Raw genomic sequence first — 23,998 nt, forward strand, 5'->3', positions numbered from 1 at the left:
AAGGAAAAAAGAAAGAAAAAAAAAAAAACAGAACAGAGATGAATAAGAAGGAAAACACATCTATAGAACATAATTTCTAAGTTTAGGTATTTAACATACAGATCAAATGTACAATGGTTTAGTTGCCATCCCTAAATTTGCTACCTACTTCCTGGAAAGAACCCGTGATCCCCACTAATACTCAATGGAGCCAATTATAAACCTTCGTCTTGCAGACTCAAAATCGACGATTCCTGGTATGTCCACCGAAAGTATATTCCAGCTAGATGTAATCCAAAAAAAATAAATTAATAACACATTCCAAGCAGGTTTGAGTAATGCCACTAAATTTGGTTATCAAAAGAGTTTAGAATATACAAATCTCTTACAATGCCACTGATCAAAGCAGGCACCTGACTAGAATCATTGCTCTGAAGTGTTTAAACACAATCAGAAGAAAACCTGCAAGCATCAAGAATAATTAAGTTTGTGAACCTTTCTTAGACATCAAATAAAGAAAAATTAAGGATAACAAGGAGGTTATTTATATGCATTCTATCCAAAGTCTTCCAAAGTTGTTTGTGATACCAATTGCATTGACAAAACTTGCAGAAATGTTTTCCTACAAATTGAGAGAATTATATTGATAAAGTTTGGGCTTCATAATCTCACTATATTTCTCAGCAGCCAAGCTACAGAGAAATGGCTTAAAGCCTTCTCAATTTGGGGAGCAATATAGGCATCAATAAAAGAAAGATTGCAGAGTAGCCTTTTACTAAGGTCTTCCTTCCCCATTCTAGATGGTAGTAGATACAAGTAAAAAATTGCAGGAACATATGCAATTAAAGCAATTATATCTGTAGCTAAGCAAAGTTCAAGATGCTATACCACCATCAATGAAAGTACAGTTTCCAATCACTTCCCAAGAATTACTCTGTAATGTAGGACAAGGTCATCTGTTTTCTTCCATACATAAGCTCGCACTGTGGCTAAGCTCATTTCTGGAGACAATATCTGGAATTAAAAAAACACGGCTATGTTAGATGATATGAAAATATAATATCTCAATATTATCCTAATTATTATCATGATCAAGTGAATATATCCTAAAAGATTAATGAAGTTTCTGCGAAGTATTTTTCCAGTTGAATAAGAGCACATTTTAACCTGATCATTTCAAGGTATTTTAAGGTATATAAAATGGTTTTCAGGATAATTACACCAAAACATTTCAAAGTAATTGTTGTCACTGTTGTGGATAATAGAAGCTGATTAAAGTTGTAGCTTTAAAACATCAAAGGAAGAAAGTCTGATGGAATTATGTCTTTAAATTTTAATAACATGCAGGAAACAACACAATGAGTAACCAAAAATTTCTATAGGAAAAGTGAACAGATTTGAAAGCATATGCATAAACTGAAGAGTAGGCCAACTATAAGAAAATAAAGCATGAACTTGCTCAATCTTGGCATCTAGAAAACTAAATATATACAGACATAAGACTACCTTGATAAGAACACATAACTTGCCTGATTGTTGCACAATATTTCGGTAGAAGGTTTGACTTTTTGCCAAGGTTTAGACCCAGATCGGGAAGATCCATCCCCAACTGTTTGGTGCTGTAACTGTGACCCAGGCCCAGAGGGATGACTACCTTCGGCATTGATACTATCCAAAGGTTTGTCAAGCACAATCTTTTCTACAACATAATTAATAACCTAGCCAAAAAAGTTGAGTTGATCATTAATGAATGCATCATTGAACCGAGAATAATTTGCCAATAATATTTATCTATAAGCAAAGCAATGAATCCTTTTGGAAAGTACAATCAAGGTCAACTACACAACACAGAGCGAAGAACTATAAATTCGTGAATATAACTCCGTGACAAGCGACAAAAGCAATCAACCAAAAATATATTCAAGTTTGTTACCATCAGAGTAGAACTAAAAAAAATCCTACCACTATTTTATCAATTATATGTCTTCACAACTCTTCATTACAGTCAATACATGTGAATGCTAAATTTGTGTTTTCCCACTCGTGGCCTTTCTCGGTCCCTCCCACATAAACCATTTTGATAATAAAAGATATAGACAAGAAAAAAAAAATTACAGTGGCCTCAACTGTTCAGAACTCTATTTTAGTTAATGACCAAAATTAATCCATAACCCATTGAGCACAGAATACAAAATGAGGAAGTGGAAAATGACTTTTTACGGGGAATATGACCAACACAAATAATGAGACAGGTAGAAATAAGAACTATGGATGAGAGAACAAAAATAAAGTGATGTAGGATGAAAAGGACAATGTATGGAAGGGACAGGCTATTAGAGAGAGAGAGAGGGAAGGGAGATAAAAGGCAGAAATAGGAAACTAGTGGTAAAGTAAGTCGAAATCGTAATCTTAAATTCCAGTTTCATCCGAATAACCAAAATTGATATCCGAGTAACCATAAGTCAAATTATAAAAATACTTTCATAACCCAAAATCCATCTTCCTAATACTATTTTTACTAAATTTTCCTTTGTATCGGAATCTATTACAATTTGTTAGAATTCATACTTTGAGACTTGAATTTTATCGGTTTGTCCCTAGAATCCATCTTCCTATCATAATCGGTATTAGAAGCTAACTTGGGGGTATAAGCCAAATTGGATAATGGAAAAAATAAAATAAAATGTTGGTTCATGTCTATAATTCTCTTGCTTGGAAACTATGTGTAGCACACCACATTCTGCTTTTGTAGGCTATTTTTCACATAAAGATGATAAATAGGGGAAATGTTGGAGATGTTAAAGTTCTAATCAAATGGAAAGCTTTGCCTCTTAAATATGGCACTTGTGATTGTTCATCCTTGAGGACAAGGATGTTTGAAGGGGAGGGGATTGTTATAGGAGTTAAGTATAGTTTAATAGTGGTTTATTTTAAATAATAGTTTACCTTATGTCATTTTACTCATTTAGCCTTGATGTTTTATTTAACAAGGCATTGTGCCTCATTTGGTAATCAATCAACATTTGAACAATATTTATCTTCTTTTCTCTAAAACGCTCAATATTATCCTTACTAATTTCTCTTTTGTAGTGGATTCTATTCCAATTTGTTAGAATTCCTTCTCTCGAGACTTGGATTTTATCAGTTCGAGCCTAGAATCCATTTTCCCATCTCAGGACTAAAAAGCAATAATACAGAGAATCCTTGAAGAAAAATAATTTAAATTCCAAATACAGATTGAATGAATAAAAACATAGCATAGGATACTGATAATTACTACATAACTACATATCCCAAACAAGTCAACATCATACAAATTAATTAATTTATTCAACTTACTGTAAATATCTTATTTACGAATTTACAGTAAATTCCCAATCTAAACCAATATGATATATGTTCATATTTCCTTTCAGTGTTGTCATTGGCAGATGGCATGCCTAAATAATGTAATGGTAAAGGAGATTCCCAGGTTGAAAACATCCATGATGTGGTATCATTTACATAAGAGGAATCTGCCAATAACAACACTTAGGGAAAATTATGGGTGAAATAAGGTATGTTGAAATATTTAGTCATTATTAGCCTAGATACTATTTGATTTTATGTTTATTGCGTTTTATTTTAATTCCTTAAATCACTCCTTAAGATGATTGATGATATCGTTGAGCAGGTTGGGGAAGATAATGTTCTCCAGGTTGTTACAGACAATGAAGCGAATTACAAAGCAGCTGGAGTTTGTGGGGAAGATGTTGTGTATTGCATAAGGGGTGATTTCCCCCTAATTAGGGTACTCCGCATGGTGGATTCAGATGAGAAACTGGCCATGGGTTACATTTATGAAGAGATGGAATGAGCAAAAGAGAGGACTCGATCTGACTTCAAAGGAGTTGGTAGCTGGTAAGTGGCGACTAAAACTTTTTTTGGTTTTATAATTTATACACCTTTTCTTGTGGTTTACAATGGAGCTGAGGATCGAACCCAGGACCTCTAGCATACTACCCAAACCCCTCACCACTAGACCAAACCTGGTGGCTTATAATTTATACACTTTGTTTCAATTCTAACTCATTCTTTTCCTTTCTTAGCTACAACAGCTAGGCCATTGCATGTTACCGGCCATTTTCGTAACCCAGTCTTACATTATGCTCCTGAATTCATTATTGATAATGAAGTATTAGATGGCATGTAAAAGAACTTGGAAAATCATTCTAAGATTGATCATCAACTTGAAAGTTTCAAAGAAAATGATGGATTGTTTGGTGGTGAATTAGCTACACTCGCACCATCAAGCCATAACACCAACACAATGGTGGGGATCTTATGGAGGTGCATATCCAAAATTGCAATGGTTTGCTATGTGAGTACTAAGTTTAACTTGTAGTCCATCCCGCTGCGAAAGGAATTGTAATGTCTTTGAAAGGGTAAGTAAGATTTCAAATTTATGAAATAAATTGCATTCAATTCTTTATAGACACGAGTATTTTGTTTTAATTCGGTTTTAATTTATTTAGGTCCACACTAAGAAAAGGAACCGTTGCAAAAAAGCCATGAATAATGTAGTCTATGTGATGACTAATTCAAAGTTGGCCAAAAAGAAGGAAGCTAGGATATCATCTTACAATTTTTATGAAGATATTCATTTTGAAGATGAAAGGCAAGACAATAGGAATGGTAATGATCTATGCAAGGTTGTTAAATTTGCGAGTTAACTCGTAAAATCGTACAATTTCACGAGTCTAGGTAGTAAGTTCGAGTCAACTCGTTTATAAACTCGAAATCTAGTAAAATCGGCGTTGTGGCCAATTTGCTTTTTGGAATCACGAATTAACTCACTCAAACTCGTAAGAGCGAACCAAGTTTACCAAAGTTAAAACTTTAGCCCAACACAATTTAAGCCCAACTAAACTCAATAAAAAATTTAAAACTGGCTTAGGGTCTAGGGGACATTAATTTCCACTCTTCCGAAAGGAAATGTTTCAAGTCCATAGTAATAAAATTCTCACTGTGTACACCGCTTATATATATAGCTAATCTTCCATTCTAATTTTTCAATCTTTCAATATTTTTGAAGTGGGACTCCACTAAAATGCTATTATTCGTATGAGAGCTCATTATACTGACTTCCACTCAAAACAATTTTCTATTAACATAGTTCTTCCAATGTGGGATTCCTCTTTAAGTCCCACTCCAATTATTTATGTCCAACAAACCTAAATCTCCTTCTAAATTGGTATGGTGAACTTGAACATGTAAAGGGACCGTGCAATTACTTTTATGAGTTTTACTATGCAATTAGAATATATCTTTTGTTAGTGATATTGATTGTAACATTATATATCATGTTCCATATATCCATCTTTTGTAGTTGAAATTTTGGCATACTTTTTATTGTGTTGGATAATTTGGTATATTTTCACTTAATAATTAAGTTGAATTTTTGAATTATTAATGTATTTATGATATTATATAAATACATGTCATATATATAATAATTATAACTTGAGGTAAACTCGTGCGAGTTTAAGAGTCGATTCCACCTAGGCAAAACGAGTTGACGCGAAAACTCAAGTCTGACAACCTTGATCGTAGTGTTGTTTTGGGGTATGAATTTATGGTTGCAAACTTATGAGTTTATTGTTATGAACTTGGTTTAATTTGTGATTTAGAAGTTATTTTCTTCATATATGATAATATTTGTGCATGCGTATATATAGTAGGATTTTACGATACGTGCTATGATCCTCGAGTTACGATCTTTCAACCCCCTACCGATCTTGCATAGACTCTCGAGTTTTAAAACATTGGTCCTAGGTGTGAGTGGTATTGTTGAGCCACTTGTATTTGTCCTCCATGCTCCAAATGTCCAGCCCTAGACATTAGAGTCTTGGACGTGAGGGGTTGTGGTGAGATCTTACACCGAGCAAAGATATGGTGAAGATAGTCCTTGTGAGGCTCGGACATTCCTCGTCTCACTAACCGGTTTTTTAAAGTTGAGTTAAGTTCAACCCAAAAGTCAGCTTTATAAAGATGAAATAGATTCATCAGCAAGTTCAAGGTAATGTCTTTAATTTGATGTTAAAAGCAATTGACAGCTTCAAGGATAAAGGTATATCACATTGCTCTCTTGCTACATAACATTTTCTTTTCGTATAGAAATGAAGACTGAAAAAGCATAGGAAACTTTGATTTCGCATTTGTCGATATGAAATATCAAAACTTACCTTATGAATTTTTAATATACGTGGAGCACTTAGCTTCCCTTGAGTGACGATCTGGACAGTAGAGCCTTCATAAGGATATAAATAGAAACTGCATCTGCAAATGTTATGATAAAAATATGTATATTAAAGTAAACAGTATATAACTGGCCCAAGAATAATAACCATAGAGATTTCTAGAATTATAAAATTGCAATTGTGGTCAGAAACTCAAACCAGTATTCTCCCACTGTTTTTAGGTGTAGAAAAGTTCGAAAATAAATTCATCATTTTAGGAGAGCAAAAAATGCTTAAAGATGCTGTAAGAACTACATAAAACCAAGCGACCAATAGTGGACTAGTAGGAAGCACGCCAATACAATTCAATAAAATCACAAGTTGATTTCCATCATAACTGCTATGTTAAAGTACCGCCATATTTGTTGGGAGTTGTATAGAGAACAATCATTATATAACTATCAAGAGTCAATCAGTTCTTACACGGAAGGCAAGGAAAGCAGGACCTTTAAAACATCAGAACATGCTGAAGATGTTGCTTTGAGACATAATATGAAAACAATAGATTGAGGGAATAACTAGATCATGCTATGATAAATTTTAATAAATGCAAATTACCAAGCACAAGCAATCTTTCACTCTTGCTACTATAAGCATGGGTAACATGCAACAATTTAGAGAGAACAAAAATGGACAGGAAGACAAAAAATTACTTGGCATTTTCTCTAGGAGGTAATCGGTTATTCAATACACAGTCCAGACACCACCAGGGGATGTCTTTATCATCCTCAGTTCCATCTAAATCTGTAATCTTTTTCCTCCATGGACCTCCATGAGTTCCCTCGGTAATAATGGAAGGGGGGGAAGCAATTGAGAATTCAAAAGGAGGATAAACAATGGTATCAATCTCAGAACTTCCATCAACCTCAACTCTTGAATGTGAAAGACTTCTAGTACCAATATTATTTTCAGACAATAACTCCCCATTAGCAGAAGCATGAGTTCCCATCCTTTGCTTTCGTTTCCTCAACCAATGAACCAAGAGTCCTTTCAGTGTTTCTCGAGCCAAGTTAATCTGTAGAATAAAAGGAAGAGTCATTAGCTGCTTCCATATTTCATTTATTTGTGTCTTTGTGCATGCATGCATGCATAAGCATTGATTTTGGTGTGTACGAATTTTCATAACTCCGCCTCTTACGTAATGAAACTGTAGATGCATAGGATAGAGTACCTTGACAGAAATATGACATTTAAATAAATACCAAAAAAAGCAATAAATACTATCATATCAGTGATAATAGTATCATGGTAAGCATAATAAAATTGGAAGATCGTTAGTAACTTACAAAAAAAAATGGAAAATGAACACTGTAATTGTGTAAAGTGGGTATTATTTGTTACAGCCAATAATAACTAGTCTTATCAATGGCGGTAAGCTAAAAATCAGCAATATAAACACACCATCGCGGCGTACAGCGCCGCTGTAGCGTGCATCCGTTCACAAATTGCCTAAGGCAGTTGTCCAAAAATCCTTCACACGCCATTCCAACATGGCAACCGTGTAACAACAATGATAATAACGAGCAAAAGACTTCAAATCAGGGAAAATATCAATATGATTCAGAAATTCAAGAAAAGGGTATGCAAATTGCTTATGAAAATGTGTTCCCTTACCTTGTCATCTTCAGGCTTTTCTACGATGTTAAGCTCTTGTGAATAAATCTCAGCAGAAAAGCACTGTGGGGTGTCCAAATGTACAGACAAACTTCCAAGTCTGGTATCCACTGTGAACCATGCAGGAACGCTAACCTGAAGTAATTGGGAAAGCAAATATAAATCAACCGGAACTAAAATAATACTCCGTCCGGTTTTGAATATAGGCAAAAAACAACTTTCTAGGTTCATTAATAAAGTATGTATCTGGACCAGGACCATAAAATGGTCCAAAGACATACTTTATTCAATGAACCTAGAAAGTTATTTTTTTGCTTATATTCAAAACTGTAGTAATATATTTAAAAAAGTGTAACAAAATAATTGATGACGACAAATACATGCAATCATACCATCTCAAATAGCTCTTCCTTTTTCTCGTCAAATGGTACCTGTGTAGTCCCATTGTAAAACATGAGCTATTTTGAACTAACAAATGAGCCCTGTCATCTATAGTTGAACTTTGAAAATAATAATCGGTACTAAATGAAAGTATAACTTATTCTAACCTTTCCATAATCTTCAATTGCAACACCTTTCGTGATTTCCCATAACTTCACCGAACCAGAAGTATCCTGTAAAGGAGTCATTTATCAGCTTAGAAGATAACCATACAACAGAACACATGACAATATTAACATACTTGGCATACTAACACAAACACAAAGCACCGCGATTACCTTAGTTAGCACATGCCTCTTATTATTTAAAACTTCATGCTGTACTATTGCAGGGATGCCAGGAATAGTCAAGATAGGCTGTTTATATTCAGGAACCTATTTATATTTGAATGGCAACAGGAAGAAAAATTATTAGTGGCCCTGCCCCAGAACAGAAAGAATCTGTTGAAAATATAAAGATCAGGGAGAGACGGTGTAAATATTGTGAAAATAATCATCTGGCATTCCCTGTAATAAAGGAATTAAATCAGGGAGATTTATTTGAATTATTATCAAATTTAGATATCTTACAGAGTTAAGATTATTAGGATTTGATTTAATTTCCTTTTTTCTGTTCCTATTGTATCTGTTCTACAACAAACCAAATCAAAAGAACATTTATCTTTGAATAGAAACTTGTTTCAAAAAGAGATCCCATCATATCCCCAAAAGGGAAGCCCTAAAGAGAGACAAGTAAACAATTATTTTTCACATTTACATTTACATGTGCATATGCAACCAGCATTATGTATTCCCAGAGCAATACAACATTTGGTAGATAAAATAGTAAAATTAATGTTCCCAAGAAATAAGTTAAATATAACATACAGGGGTAGATCCTTCTAGAGACACCCTTGCTCTTGAAAATGACAAATTTCCAGCTAAAAAATAATTGCCTCTTTCGAAAATCTTTTGAGGGTTGCATACTTCAGCAGGCCATCTGTGAACTGATGAGTCTGTTGATGCCACCCATATGCTATCATCATGCAAAGCCAATTGAAGGATTGGTTGTTCCCCTGTGCTAAGCAAAACACTCTCTCTAGTATGCAAATCTGTCAAGTATAACTGGGAAAATCAAATAATAGGTCAGAAGAAGACCTCACAAGTTAAACAGAATAAGAAGTCACAGAAAATTCAAATTACAATAATAAAAACATCCAGTTTATTTTTAAGGAAAAATTGCACTCACAGAAGAGTCTCTACCACCACTATAAACATGACTAAACGTTGAATTGCTAGCAAGAGCCCAAACAGAATCTGTATGAACAGCATAAGAATGCACACATCTTTGCTGACCGAGATCCCAAAGCCTACAAGGAAAGATGTGACAATTGTCAAGCATATAGCAAACAACATAAATTACTATAACAACATACACACACACACACACACCACCTTATCGTAAAAAAAAAATACACCACCTTAACATAGAGTCTGAAGATCCTGATAAACATAACCTACAATGATAAATTTTAGAAATATCTCAGCAGCAGTAGGAAGAAAAATATTTCTTAATTCAACCTAACATAACTTATGCAATGAAAATATGTATATGCAATGGCAAAGAAAACCAGATAGCATTCCATTCAGTATACCATGGCCAATCAAAAAGCAACCAATTGGAACATTGCCACTGAAAATATTAAACGTTAGTAATCATTATTTTCATCCTCTAAGTCTAAAGATACAAGCATCATGTGTTTCAATCATCACAATATTTTGTCATCATTTTAGTTCCTCAATAATGCCATAATTTTGGTCCTTTGGTTACCATAATTTAACTGTCTCATTGGCAAATAACATGGCAAGCAGATAACAGACTAGCCTTCAAATAGAAGGTTACAGAAGGACCAAAATGATTACACTTTCAATTATTGACTAAATTGACAAAAAAATAATATTGAGTACTAAAATGGTGATGCTTTTATTGTATCTTTGGATGATGAAAATAGGGATTTATACTGCATGCTATTTATGTTGTAGCTATTTATATTTTGTGGCAATAAATAGAAATACCAAAGCAAAAAGACAAAAGAAGAAAGAGATAGAGGGAAGTTCATAAGTTCCTGACTCCAACGTTTGTAAATGGTAACTTGTCCAAAGTAGAAGAAATATGGTATTTCTGGGTAGGGGCCAAAGGAGACTTAAAGAACTATATGTAAAGTTTGTAAACTAAAAATGTAAGACAACTGAACAAACCTGCCGGTAGAATCCAGAATCAAAGCCCTAATGTTATCTGTATGCCCTTTTAGCTTCATAGTCTTTGATCCAGATCTTGGATCCCAAACACGTACAACCTAGATAAATGAAAAAATTAAAAGCAAAAATAAACCATGCAATATAATCAATAAAAACTAAATGCCCCTTAAAACTCAAACAGTAATAACAGAAGCCAGAAACCGTTAGAACATAAACACGAATATGGATGTCATATAGTACCTTTTCTGTACCACCGGAGACAAGAAGTGTTCCACCTTCATTCATTGCCAATGCATAAACAGATTCCTTATGGCCTTTGGCAGCAACCGGAATGTATCCTTCAGTTTGGGCTTGCATGGATATACTGTTGCTAGAGCCGATGGTACGTAAGCTTGTCATTGGCAAAGAGTTTCCAGAACTATTGACACCATTTGAAGCATCATCATCCATAGCATCATTGCACTTTGAAGCTGAAGCAAGTGCAGCTTCAATATCCCAGATAAAAACCTCCCCGCCAAGGCCACCCGAGGCAACAATATTGCTCTATTAATTCACGACACTATTAAAGGATCAGAAAATGGATTTGATAAGATTCAAACTTTAAATCGAATCAAACAATCTATCAGAATCAATGATGAACACGGGAAATATGAAAATGAAATTTTTCTTGATGAACTTAAAAAGAAGCATGGGAAGTTCCAATAACATTACATTTTTTTCAGCTGCTGCAAGACAAGTGACATAATCTGAGTGTTGGCAGAGTGTCCTGGTACATGTTCCCGTAGACAATGCATTCCATGTCTGGCACAAACATACAGCAGCCAAAAAGGAATAACAATCATATCAGTACTGCTTTCACAGTAGAACAGGGATTGATTACGACAAAATACCATTAACAATCAACAAACCTTAAGGGTTGTATCTGAAGAACAAGAAACAAGTGTACTATCACCCACAAGTACTGCATCATTTACCTGTTTAAAAAAACACTTCAGTATATTTAACAGTACCTTAAGCTGTTATTCATTTCATGTATCATAAATTATGATGTTTAGTTGGTAGAGAAGGCTCGGTATTACAATTCCCAATTAATGCTGCATGTAAATTCATGGGTCTTGGAATTAAAAGAAAAATATATAAGTTGAACGATTGATTGGCTAGATCTTAATAAACGTAACTACTAACTGGAATTACTAGTAAAATAAAATTAGATCCAAGAAAAGGGAATTATTCAAGGGAAAAGAAGTATCAAGCTTTCAAGGCACGAAATGAAACATAATGCAACAGTCAAGAGAAGTACAAGAATTTAATGACTATTGAAGTTGTTTCTTTCAGAAATCAGTGTTAAAACAAGTCTCAGTCATGGTTTTATATTTCCATTACAACAGAAACTGATGGGAATATGGCTACAGTACTGACCTGTTATAACCCCCAAAAAATAAGACATAATAAACAAATAAAAATGTACTCTACAAAATAAATTGTTGACAAGAGGAAAACAAAATTGCATTAGTGAGTGTGTTTGAACTTTGAATTACACACTTGAGGAAACTATATATTATATACAAAGAGTCATATAAATAATATAAGACTTGAATAATTTAGAATGACTTACTTGCATCCATCAAAATATATATAGAAGTGAGAATCCCTCAAAATAAGAAAAAGTGGGAAACTATATCAATATATCAATTCTAATAAATATAGATATAATCTTATTATCTTAATTATGACTATAATCAACACTCTCCCTCAAGTTGTAGCGTATATATCATATGCGTCCAATTTGTTACATATAAAATCGATCAGAGGTCACCGTAGGGATTTGATGAAGATATCAACCAACTAATTATTGGAGCTCACTGAAGAGGTTCTAATAATGTCTGAAAGGATTTTCTCTCTGATAAAGTGACAATCAACTTCTATGTGTTTAGTCCTCTCATGAAAGATAAGGGTTTGAACAAAGATATCATGCTGATTGATTATCACACTGTTATAAGGCTTCAATAGTCCTCCCTTTACAAGTCTGTTTAGTAGGGTTGAGTTAGGCCTTAAGCCTAAATTATGGCGTCAAAGCTTATCCTGTATCTATTAATGAGACAAGATCTTTGTTATTCCACCCATATTTTTCTATGCCCATATGTCCAATCTTGGACGCGTGGGGGTGTTGAGATCCTTGTTATTCCACCCACATTATCTTATGCTTCGTCTGTCCAATCTTGAGCGCGGGGGATATGTTGAGAGTTCCATACACGGTAGAGGTGGCATAGGTAGTGCTTGCAAGCTTCAATAGACCTCATCGTACAAGTCAGTTTATGGGGTTGAGTCATGCCCTAAACCCAAATTCTAAGAACTCCCAACATATATAAATAAAATTTAATATCAACTGAACTTATAACAACTACAGACTACCTTTGCCAATAAAAGACAATAAATAGGAAAATGATATTCATTTCAATCGCATTTCACACATAAGGCCCATCTAATGTATTCTAGGCTCCCAAGAATGATATATAATTTGCACATAGCATAGCGAATAGCTTTCCCGTGCTGCATCATATGCACCTTCTCATTTGACCATCAAATATGGTGTTTAAGCCATAAAATTACTACATAATTAACATGAATTTCACTTACCTATCTATCTTAGGAAAGTTTTGGAGACTATATGGGGCAAGTAGTGTAGCTAAAGCATCATCACTAACCCTAGAAAATAATCATATTCTTAATAAACCATAGGTCACCAGACAATTGTAGTGTGTTAAATTTTGATTAGAGAGATAAGTATTACCCAATCCGAGTGAGATTCAAAGGTCGCAGAGCATGTCGCTGCATCCACAGCTAGACCCCATCTTTTTAGTTTGCCATCACGGCTTCCGGTGAAAAGATAATCAGATTCATCAGATGCTGCAGACTTAAGTACAGCCAAGCAATTTATGCCGGCACAATGCTGCAGAAACAAGGAAGAAGAAAAAAACTTTTGAGTGAATATAGATGATAAACTAAGAAAAATTTCAATGAAAAGATAATCAGATTCATCTGATGCTGCAGACTTAAGTACAGCCAAGCAATTTATGCCTGCACAATGCTGCAGAAAGAAGGAAGAAAAAAAAACTTTTGAGTGAATATAGATGATAAACTAAGAAAAATTTCAATTTTCAAGTTTTCAGCTAAAACCAGCAAAGTTGGTCCTGAAGTAGCATTCTATTACATGTACTTCTAGAAGCAAAATGCCAAGTACCAACTCAAAAGGTAACAGGTACCAAAGTGTATAGTAAAAAAACTATTGATGAAGTTTTGATTGTTTATAAGGTTAAATAGTGATAATTATTAACAATAAGGAGGAAAGTAGTCCCCGTGAGCATGGCACAGTTGGTCCACATTGCAATATGCAGAGCCCCGGGATTTGAAACCGGGATTCCCCACTTATTCACCTTCGGGGCTGAAATTTTGGTCACTAGGCTACTTGGCCAAAAAAAAAAAGGAAAGTAAATATGCCATTGAATGATCTAATATAATATTGAAAAAAAGAAGAGAGAACAATATGAATATTGAATACAACTTTATTAACTATATCAACGACACAATCAGCAAGATTAAAAGAAGTGTTTTTCTTATTGTATAAAAAAGTTATTATTAATTTTTGAGATTTTTATGTAAAGTATATGCTAATTTGTGTTTGTTCAAAATTATAAAGGTAGTTTATTTAACATTTTCTCTCAGCTATCACGCTGATAATATCAGTATATTTCTCGGAAGAAGCTACTCAATGGTTTTTCATTATACTCACATTACTGTTTTATCTCATCGAGTTCACAAGTTTGAGGCAAATGTCAAAGGAAAGGCCCATGGGGGCAAAGAAGCAGGTTATAACAAACATGAAACTTGGCCATTTTTCTGGAATAGATAAAATAAATAAATAATGAGTTACCTTTGTGTCATCAGAATCATTCAACACGTATGTCAATCTCTTCTCCTTACGCGGGCGAGTAAAATTATTTGGATTCCCTACACTACCCGCGTGGTGCATTGCCGAAACTGTGGCAGAGAATAAATAATAAATCACATAGCACATATATCCAGGAGTAAATTAAAGATAATGAAAAAGGTGGCATAGTGGCATACTATACTAAACTTTTTGCTTCAACCACACGAGCCACCCCACATAACATAAAGTATACAATTTGTATTTGAAAATGGTTGGCATGATACATTGCGGATGTAGTAACCTTAACGGAATAATTTACTGCAGTGTGCATAGACATTTGACTTTTATACTCCACAATCAACCCTAAAACTTCTGAAAATCCATACCCTGAATTTTCAAAATATGTTCCACATAAACTTGTCAAACTAAACCCACTAACAAGATATCAAACACCAGAAGCAACGCTACATTTCTCTGCCAATCTAGTTGCTTATGCTTCTAGAACAACTGTAATAGCTTTCTGTACAAAGGAGCTCTCAAGTCTCCAAGGCACTGTCAACTTCCGAAAAGATGATAAATGAAGTGATTTTACCCAATTACCCATCTTAACTATTGGTGTACTTCAATTGTCATAAATGTAAAGTGGAGAATAATAAATTGAAATTGAGGGTACAATTGGAAAAATAGCAATTAATGTTGTATTGGAAACTTAAAATGACAATTTTTTTTTACAAGTTTTTCTCACAAATATGACAATTATTATAATGGAACAGAAGGAGTACCAAAAAGCCCCTCAAAAGACAAGATTGATCTCAGTATAACCAATAACTTCAATTAAATGCAAGAAACATAAACAATGCAATGCAACCTCATGCAAGGCCGTGACATTATGTAAATGACACACAGAGAAAAAAAGCCAAATCAGAATTTGTGAATTGAGGCTTAAATCACATCATCAGAGATTTTTTCCCAATCCATGTCCAGATATGTTCCCCAAATAATTTCCATCAGCCGGTAACTGTTCAATTTCTGGACAAATAAAATCTGTCATTGTTGCCATTAATTAAAAGTACGAGTCATCTACTTGATGTCAGAACTGACCCCCGAACCAGATTAAACCGGTGGTGAAAGCCAAAAAAAAAAAAAAAAGTATGAGTCATCTACTAACAGTGTGCCTAACACTACTTGCCCCTTAACTAACCTACTCGACATTTTCCTGGAGGAAAGGTAAATGTAAATACATTTGTAAGTGCTCTTTTAAGCCCTAAGGTCTTTTCTGTCTTGGACCGGGGCACCATCCCCGTAAACCTAAATTTGCCTTATCAACAAAATAAAAAAACACTACTAGGCATTTGGATTCTATCAATTACACTTAAATTGCATTTGCATCAAACCAAAGCTCCAACTCATTCACCACTGAAAACTCATATTTAATATAGAATTCGCAGAAACCTTAATGTGGATTCAAACAAACTCAAACGCATAATTACAAAAACCAGCCAAAGCAGTAGAATTTCCAAAATCATTCCGAATATATACAAAAAATAACAATTATAATAATAATGATTAATGATGTACCGTTACGAAAATTGATAACCTAATCATAAGAAGCGTTTGTGATGAAATGATTACATTTAATGCTAACAGATAATGGAAACAGAAAATTTGAAATTAAAATGAAGTACGAACCTCGATGAGTGATGAATGTGTGTTTTTGAGCTGGTTCGATTTTGTTGAAGATTTAAGTTTGTTGTGAGAGAGAGAAGAAGAAGAAGAAGAAGAGAGTGAAAATGGATGCAACTGATTGATTTGTTGTTTGTTGGTAATTTTCAATGGAGCGAGGATAAGATTGTCTTTCCATAATTCACAGGTGTGTTTGCTGATTTTACTGCTTAAGTGCTTGATTCTCGATTTACCACATGTCACTCTCTTCTTTATTACTCGCACCACAATTTCATTCAGGATCAACGTTGGGATTTTTTTTTAAGTAGTCTAGTGGGTAGAAAATTCACCTTAGTGTGTTTGGTTTTGTGAAAAGAAAGTGGAATGAGAGAAAATTACAGAAATCGATGGATGAACTTCGATTAGAGTTAGTCCAAATTCATCCATCGATTTCTGTAATTTTATTTCCTTTCATTTTCTTTTCTTTAAACCAAACAAAGCCTAAAGGTGAATACGCAGAGTGTCTCGGGTTCGTGCACATATAATGTAATATCTCTACCAACTGAGCTAAGCTCAAGGGGATATCAAATTTGGGATTTTGATGTATGAAAAAAGCCCAAATTGGTCAAACAAAGACCAACCAAATAATTAAGAGATTTACTTTTCTCCTTCTATCTTATTTTTCACGCATCATACAAACTTATTTAAATATTCCTGTTTGTTATTTAAGTAGCAGATTTTACGATTAAAATCTTGAAAATTTTATTGTGGGAGAGTGTTTTTTCCTCAAAAATCTCATTTTTATAAGTATGCTACTTAAAGGTGAATATGTTAGGTAACATTTGGCCCGACTTCTTTTCCTCTTATTTAGAGCTTATGCAAACAACTTATGCAATTTTTATATATTATTATAAGTTTGTCAAGGTAGTTTATGATAAAATAGCTTAATAAAATTACAAATTTCAGTGAACTTATAAAATAACATAAAACTTAATTTATATTGCATAAGTTGTTTCTATAAGCTCTAGTATAGCTCATGATTGTTGATGATTCTTGGTTCTTTGTGAGGGGAAAAAAATATATGCAAAATTGTTAGCATTTCAACGCTCAAGTTAGTATTTGAATGAGATATAAAGAGGGTAAGTAGCGGACGGAATATCGGATGATATAAAAACGGAAATTTTGTGTCCATGAGTCCTGCTCAACTGGCAAAAATTGCCGAAATTGTTAGGTCGGACGTCGTGACCCGGGTTCGAACCCGAGATCTCACAATTATGTGAATTTATTTTCGGTGGATTTACCACTTCATCTCCCAAAAAAAAAAAGAGAATAGCAGATGATATGGAAACGATAAATTTTCATGTTATGGGTTTTTTTTCCTCAAATTTCTCAATTTTTTATAACGTCCGCTACTTAAGTAGCGGACAAGTAGAAGACAGGTGAAAACCTTGAATTTCATGTAGGATTTTTTTTCTTAAAAATTTCTCATTTTTATAAGTTCGCTACTAGGGTCAAAATGAAATCGGTAGAGTTACAAAGAGTAAATCTCAATAATTAAATTAATATCATATATATGGAGTACTTTTAAATTATTATCTTTTATTTTGTATTTACAATAGTGAAAAAATCAACATAAAATCTATTTCATACAATTGTATTCTATTTTTACCCTGGTATAACAATGAATTCTTTTATCTTTTATTAAACATATTTTTGCTTGTATAGATATCCGTTTGTGGTCTATAAGAGAAGTCTACATGCATCGAGTGTGAAATGAGTTTAAGACCAGAGATTAAGAAACACTGATGAATGTAAGACATTCACAATTTCTTATATTGGTGAATAAAAGTATAATTTGCGATGAGAATAACCGTGAGAGCACACTATAAAAGTGCAAGAGAGACATAAAAAAGTTTAAGAATAAGAACAAAATAATGTCACCGTATTATTCTCCTATAAAGTTTAGAAGCCATAAAAATAATCCAACAATTTTACGATATTATAAGTTTCCCTAGCAACTGAGCTAAGCTCACGGAAACATCTTCAACTTAATTTTGATCGAAATCAATTTTACAAATTCAATTCTAACAAAATCAATTTTTCTCACGGCAAATCCACCGAAACTCTTTCAACATATTGGCAGAAAGGAAGAAGCAACCAACCACGTTGTATGGCAGGCTTGTGTTGGATAAGTGGATTAAGAAATTCTCTGAAGAGCAACCAACGAAGCAAGCACGTTCTCTGTTGCGTCTAGTCAAAGTAGTACTCTCCATTATTCAAAACAAACACTGACATTGGAGGCACTGAATTGTTTGTGTGTTAGTTACCAACAAACCAAAATTAAACACTCCCTCCTCCGCTCCTCACTTACAGCTTTACACTTCATCTGTTCATATCTCAACATCAGGACCAACCGAAATTATTCTTTACAATCTTTATGTTTATTTGGTTCCACTTATCTTTTTCATTTTGTTTACATTTACAATTTTACTTTCAGTGTAAAATATATTGACACCAATGTTTAATAGGAATAAATTATTGACTTTAATTGTTGTGCACGGTTGATATAAAAATTCTTTACACATATATTCAATAATGCGTTGTCACATCATGTGTTTATAAATATCGTACATGATGTGTCAGTATATTATTGGATGCATGTGTAAAATAACTTTACACTGACGGTGCATATAAATTAAATTCTAAATTATTTCTCTATATCATATTTTAGGAGTAAATTTGTTAATGTCATGTTAACTTGTGTCCTACAGACACAAAATAAAATATAAAAATTTGCATTAACAAATATAAAACAATTAATTTTTAAAATGTTAAATGTAGAAATTCTAAAAAAATATTATTACATTTGTGTCAAAATAAAATTAGAGAAAAAAGAATATGTACCGACAATTTTACACTGTCAACTAATCACAACCATATTTTTCGCCACGTCACCCCACTTAACCCCCACCTTCTTTATATGACATGGAAGATTGAATCATTCTAATTGGTTGTACGTTTAAAATTAAATTACACTGACGGTGCCTGTTCATTAAACTCATAAAATTATTACATCAGATGCAAAATGTTATTATATTTTTAAAATATTTTATTGTATTTCTTAATATATGAGGATAATAATATATAACCACATCCCTTTTTGAAATAGTGGGTGGGTGGGAGTACTAATTTGATTAACTGTCATAACATAATAATTTTTGATTAACTGTCATAACATAACCATTTTTATTAAGAAGTGAAGGATTATGTCTAATCAAAATCATGGTCCACCAACAAGATAAGAGTATTGAATCAATCATATTTTATTTCCAATAATAACATGAAAGTCTTCAATCATTGAAATTTGAAACTAACTAACTCAGTATTATTATAGTAATATTTTTTTCTCTGTTGCTACTGAATTTTCACAAGGTGCTTGCTTCAAAATGATCCCTGCGTTATTTGAACCTTGATCCTTACTTCCACCACATGCACCTTCCCCTTTTCTTTTCATTTTATTTGTATTTTATTGTTTAAGTTACAAGAATCACGGTTTTATGTTTTTTTTTCCTCTTCAAAAACAACATTAGCTTCATCATAACGCATGTTTCATTATGTTTCTGTTTTAGATTCTTGTCGTTTTGCATGACAAGTTAAATTTTTCACTGCTTTTGAGCCTCTAGAACTTTCTCTTACCTCATTTTCAACACAAGTCACATTTTTTTCTCATCATTTTATTATTTTATTTCAAAATTTAATTTCCATGTTGACCAATTTGTTGAAATCTATGTATGATTGTTATTTCTCATGATGAGTCAATAAAAGAACAGATCTTTCTTTGATTTGATTTGTTGTACAAGGAATCAGTGATTGATTGTTTTCATGTTCAATCAGTGTTTTGTTTTTGTACAAGGTTTCTAGTTTCTACTTTACTTTACTTTACCATAAATATAAATAAGTGATTGTTGGAAAACAAAAATGTTGGTTTTTAATGAAGAAGAGAAGATTCTGTTGTCTTCAGAAAATGAAACTGAGGTTTCAAAGTCAGATTCAATTGATGGGTCATTACCGGTTTCAACGGTTTATACCGATGTGGGTGTTGTTCCTGAACACCAAAAGAATGAGCTTGAACACTTCATATCCAATTTACAAAGTATATAAATAAACAAAAGTCACTTTTTTTTGGTATTCTTTTTGGTTTTTGTTGAAATAAATGTTAATGATTTTGTTTTGTGCAGGAGAAGTTGAGGAACTGAGGTTGAAGCAAAGAATAGTGGATGAAAAGAGAAGAGAAGCATTGAGTAAGATATTGGATATCAAAGGTAGTGTTAATTGTGGATTCTATATTCAATGTTGATGTATGAATTGGAATTTTGTTTGTTGATATGTTATTTTGGTTCAAGGGTTGAAGACTTTTATTTTTAAATCCAGGGAGCATTAGAGTGTTTTGTAGAATTCGACCGAATCATTTGACAGAGAAGAGAAGAAATTCTGAACCGATATCAGCTGGATCGGATAGGATTCGTGTTAAGTTGGGAGGAACAAGGAAGGATTTTGAGTTTGATAAGGTTTTTCCTCAAGAAACAAGCCAAGGCTAGTATCAAACACCATAAATTTCTGTTGTGTTTCCCGATTTTAACTTTTATTCGAAAATAATATAGTATCGAATTTTACTGAAGTGGAGGTGTTTGTGTTTGCTATTGTTTAAACCTTTGCAGAAAGTGTTTTTGTTGAGGTGGAGCCAATTCTAAGATCTGCAATGGATGGACATAATGTGTGTGTTTTCGCTTACGGTCAAACTGGCACAGGCAAAACATTCACTATGGTCAGTGATTTCAGAATTGTGTTGAAATTTTGTGTTCATGTTCTATGTAGCAGCATGGCTATAATCTGATGTATGGCGTGGCTTCTGATATGATTAATTTTAGGATGGTACAAATGAGCAGCCAGGGATTATTCCTCGTGCTCTCGAAGAGCTCTTTCGTCAAGCCTCGATGGATGGTTCGTCTTCTTTTACTTTTTCAATGAGTATGTTGGAAGTTTACATGGGCAGTGTTAGGGATCTACTGGCTCCAAGACAGTCCTCTAGACCACATGAAAATATGACAAAATGGTAACCTTTTTTAGTATTCTCACTAAAACTTCTATGTGCGTGTTTGGTTATACGGTGACAAAAATTGATTTTGAATTAATTGATTTTGTTTAAAAGTGAGTTGAATGTAAGATACTAAAATGCTCATGTTTGGATATATTCGTGTAAAAGTGAGTTGAACAATAAATATGAGGCTAAATATCAATTGTAGAGGCACAAACTCTAGATTTTAACTTTAAGTTGGAATCAATTTTAGAGGCAAAATCAATTTCACTCGAGAATCAATTTTGCCTACTTCAAAAATGGAACCAAACATACAATATGTATGATTGAATTTCATAGGGTAATTTGTCTGAGACTCTGACTCACCAACTACTTTTACAGTAATCTCAACATCCAAACAGATCCAAAGGGATTGGTGGAAATTGAGGGTCTCTCAGAAGTGCAGATTTCTGATTGTGCTAAAGCCAAATGGTGGTACAACAAGGGAAGAAGATTCAGATCAACCTCGTGGACTAATGTGAATGAGGCATCAAGCAGGTCACACTGGTGAGTCATAGTTCTAATTAGGCACTCGAAAATATTTTCATGGTTTTCTCAGCTTGATAGTTACATTATCTGTTTAGCTTTATATATCTAGCTTGACAAGGATAAGCATATTTAGACGCGGGGATACTTCGGAAGCCAAAAGTGAAACAAGTAAGTTGTGGATGGTTGATCTTGGAGGCAGTGAACGGTTGCTGAAAACCGGGGCCAAAGGAATAACACTTGACGAAGGGCGAGCTATTAATCTCTCTCTTTCAGCTCTAGCTGATGTCCTTGCAGCTTTGAAGAGAAAGAGGTGTCATGTGCCTTACAGGCAAGTATTCTGCTGGTGTTGATTTGTCATATTTAATTGTCTTCTAAGAAATCTATACCTAAGATTCAGATCAAAGTAGAATTTAATTGATTATACTTTGTGTAAAAAATGAAATTACTCTGTCAATCAATTATAATCGTTAGATTACTAATAATGGTTGGCTTTAATCATAACTATTATAAAAGGCATACAAAAGATAATTTGTGATTATTTAACAGTGTAAAAAGTTTTACACCAACAATGCATCAAAATTAAATTCATCGGTGTATTAACATGATTTAATGTTACTTTGTTTGCAGAAATAGCAAGCTGACTCAACTACTAAGAGATTCTCTAGGTATGGTACCACTTTCTTCTCTAATACTACTAACTTATGTATGCAAAACAGTGAAAAACTGAGACTAGAGTAAGAACGTGCGCACATGCGCAAATATGATATGCAATATTTTATGCAGCCTATAATATTAAAATGTCTAATCTTTATAATGATGAAAATACTTAAGGTGATGGCTCAAAGGTCTTGATGCTCGTGCATATTAGTCCTTCTGAAGAAGATGTTTGCGAGACAATTTGTTCGTTAAACTTTGCAAAGAGAGCAAGAGCAATAGAGTCAAATAGAGAAGTACCAATGGTAAACTTACTAAAACCTGTCCTAAACCAAGTTCCACAGTGGAAACTTTTGAAGATTGCTTACTGCATATATGTACTGTAGGAATTGAAGAAGCAACGGGAGAAAAAAATTATGGAGCTCGAGGAAGACATTAAGGAAGCTGAAAAGCAATGTCAGAGTTTAAGGGATCAAATACAGAATGTCGAGTTAAAGTTATGCGAGAATAGAAAGCTCTTTTCAACCATATATAGTCTACAGGAAAGTGATTATGAGTTGGTAACCTCTACTAGCCAAAAAGATGATTTAAAAGAGATTACTGAAACACCTAAAGCATCTAAGAAGTCTACGCAAAGAATTGTCTCGAACTCGGTGCCTCGATTCATGAGTTCAACTGTTGCTAGTCGGCACAGACAGATTGCGTCTGAACAAGAAATTGGCGGGAGATTAAAAAGTTTAAGATCAGTAGCCACTAGAAGTTCAATCCAGTTTTCATGTTCACAATCATTAAGTTGTTCCGATCTTCGAATCAAAACAATACTGCGAAGTTCAACTGGAAAATCTCGGTATGCTGAAACAAATAATGTTCCAAATACAGAAAGGCCTAAATGCAATGAATTGGAATCAAAAGTCATAACTCCTCGAAGTACAACGGTTACATCGTCAGATTCAAATTTGAGAGTAACATTGTATCATCATAGAAGAAGGATGTCTAATCTGATCTAAGGGTTACAAGACATCTTAATATTAATAATGTTATCAAGTGGGTTGCGTGTTAAACTCCTCTCACTTGTCCTTAGCAAATTGTTGCCAAGGGTGTGTTAATATGTGTGTTTTCTTGAGGTGTTGGTGATTGGTGTCTGTTAATTTACTTGTTTAACATTTTTTTTTTCTTCTTTCCCGTTTTTGAGCATGTTGGGTTTTGGTTCTTTAGTCATTTGTTCATGTGATTGTAACTTATTTGGTGGCGATTAACTTTTTGTTAAGTTTGTCACACAACACTTAATAGATATTATGAATACAACAGTTTTTAGGCTTGACTATGTAGTGTGGATTTTTGTACTTCAACAGTGTTACTAAGGGTCTGTTTGGTTCAAAATAGGGGGAGGGGAGGTGAGGTATTTTTATAGAGGGGAGGGGAGGGAAGGGGAGGGGAGGGAAATTTTTTAATTACATATGTGTTTGGTTCAAAAGATGGGAGAGGAGGGGAGGTGAGGTATTTTAATTAAATATATGTTTGGTTCACAAGGGGAGGAGAGGTATTTTAAAAGCAATTTACTTTTTTACCCTTAAAATCTTAT

The 23,998-nt window shown here is 33.6% G+C and overlaps 2 protein-coding genes across 4 annotated transcripts; one reads left to right on the forward strand and one right to left on the reverse strand.

The window, feature by feature from the left end:
• Nucleotides 1-20: 20 nt before the first annotated feature.
• LOC123921700 (WD repeat-containing protein 48-like) lies at nucleotides 21-16,796 on the reverse strand. Of its 3 annotated transcripts, none has more exons than XM_045974355.1 (20): nucleotides 16,167-16,796; nucleotides 14,481-14,587; nucleotides 13,341-13,499; nucleotides 11,458-11,523; nucleotides 11,261-11,350; nucleotides 10,790-11,092; nucleotides 10,550-10,647; nucleotides 9,772-9,807; nucleotides 9,540-9,660; nucleotides 9,179-9,415; nucleotides 8,591-8,686; nucleotides 8,420-8,485; nucleotides 8,264-8,302; nucleotides 7,872-8,006; nucleotides 6,911-7,272; nucleotides 6,204-6,297; nucleotides 1,486-1,697; nucleotides 868-993; nucleotides 369-441; nucleotides 21-262 (listed from the first exon to the last, which is right to left on the reverse strand). In XM_045974355.1, the coding sequence occupies exons 2-18, from the start codon at nucleotides 14,577-14,579 to the stop codon at nucleotides 975-977; spliced, it is 2,232 nt and encodes a 743-aa protein (XP_045830311.1). In that variant the 5' UTR covers nucleotides 14,580-14,587; nucleotides 16,167-16,796; the 3' UTR covers nucleotides 21-262; nucleotides 369-441; nucleotides 868-974. The 3 variants fall into 3 exon arrangements, with proteins under 3 accessions (XP_045830311.1, XP_045830308.1, XP_045830314.1); XM_045974352.1 differs by having other exon boundaries at nucleotides 369-439; nucleotides 867-993; nucleotides 1,509-1,697; nucleotides 16,167-16,311; XM_045974358.1 differs by having other exon boundaries at nucleotides 1,504-1,697; nucleotides 16,167-16,311.
• Nucleotides 16,797-19,309: 2,513 nt separating this feature from the next.
• Nucleotides 19,310-23,737, forward strand: LOC123908682 (kinesin-like protein KIN-14U). The gene is made up of 10 exons (XM_045959398.1): nucleotides 19,310-20,292; nucleotides 20,378-20,461; nucleotides 20,571-20,732; nucleotides 20,858-20,964; nucleotides 21,068-21,252; nucleotides 21,616-21,780; nucleotides 21,872-22,090; nucleotides 22,390-22,427; nucleotides 22,594-22,721; nucleotides 22,803-23,737. Exons 1-10 carry the CDS (start codon nucleotides 20,118-20,120, stop codon nucleotides 23,421-23,423), a joined length of 1,884 nt encoding a protein of 627 aa, XP_045815354.1. The 5' UTR covers nucleotides 19,310-20,117; the 3' UTR covers nucleotides 23,424-23,737.
• The last annotated feature ends 261 nt before the right edge of the window (nucleotides 23,738-23,998 follow it).

Source organism: Trifolium pratense, linkage group LG1, assembly GCF_020283565.1.
Source record: "Trifolium pratense cultivar HEN17-A07 linkage group LG1, ARS_RC_1.1, whole genome shotgun sequence".
In the NCBI taxonomy this organism is placed as follows: Eukaryota; Viridiplantae; Streptophyta; class Magnoliopsida; order Fabales; family Fabaceae; genus Trifolium; species Trifolium pratense.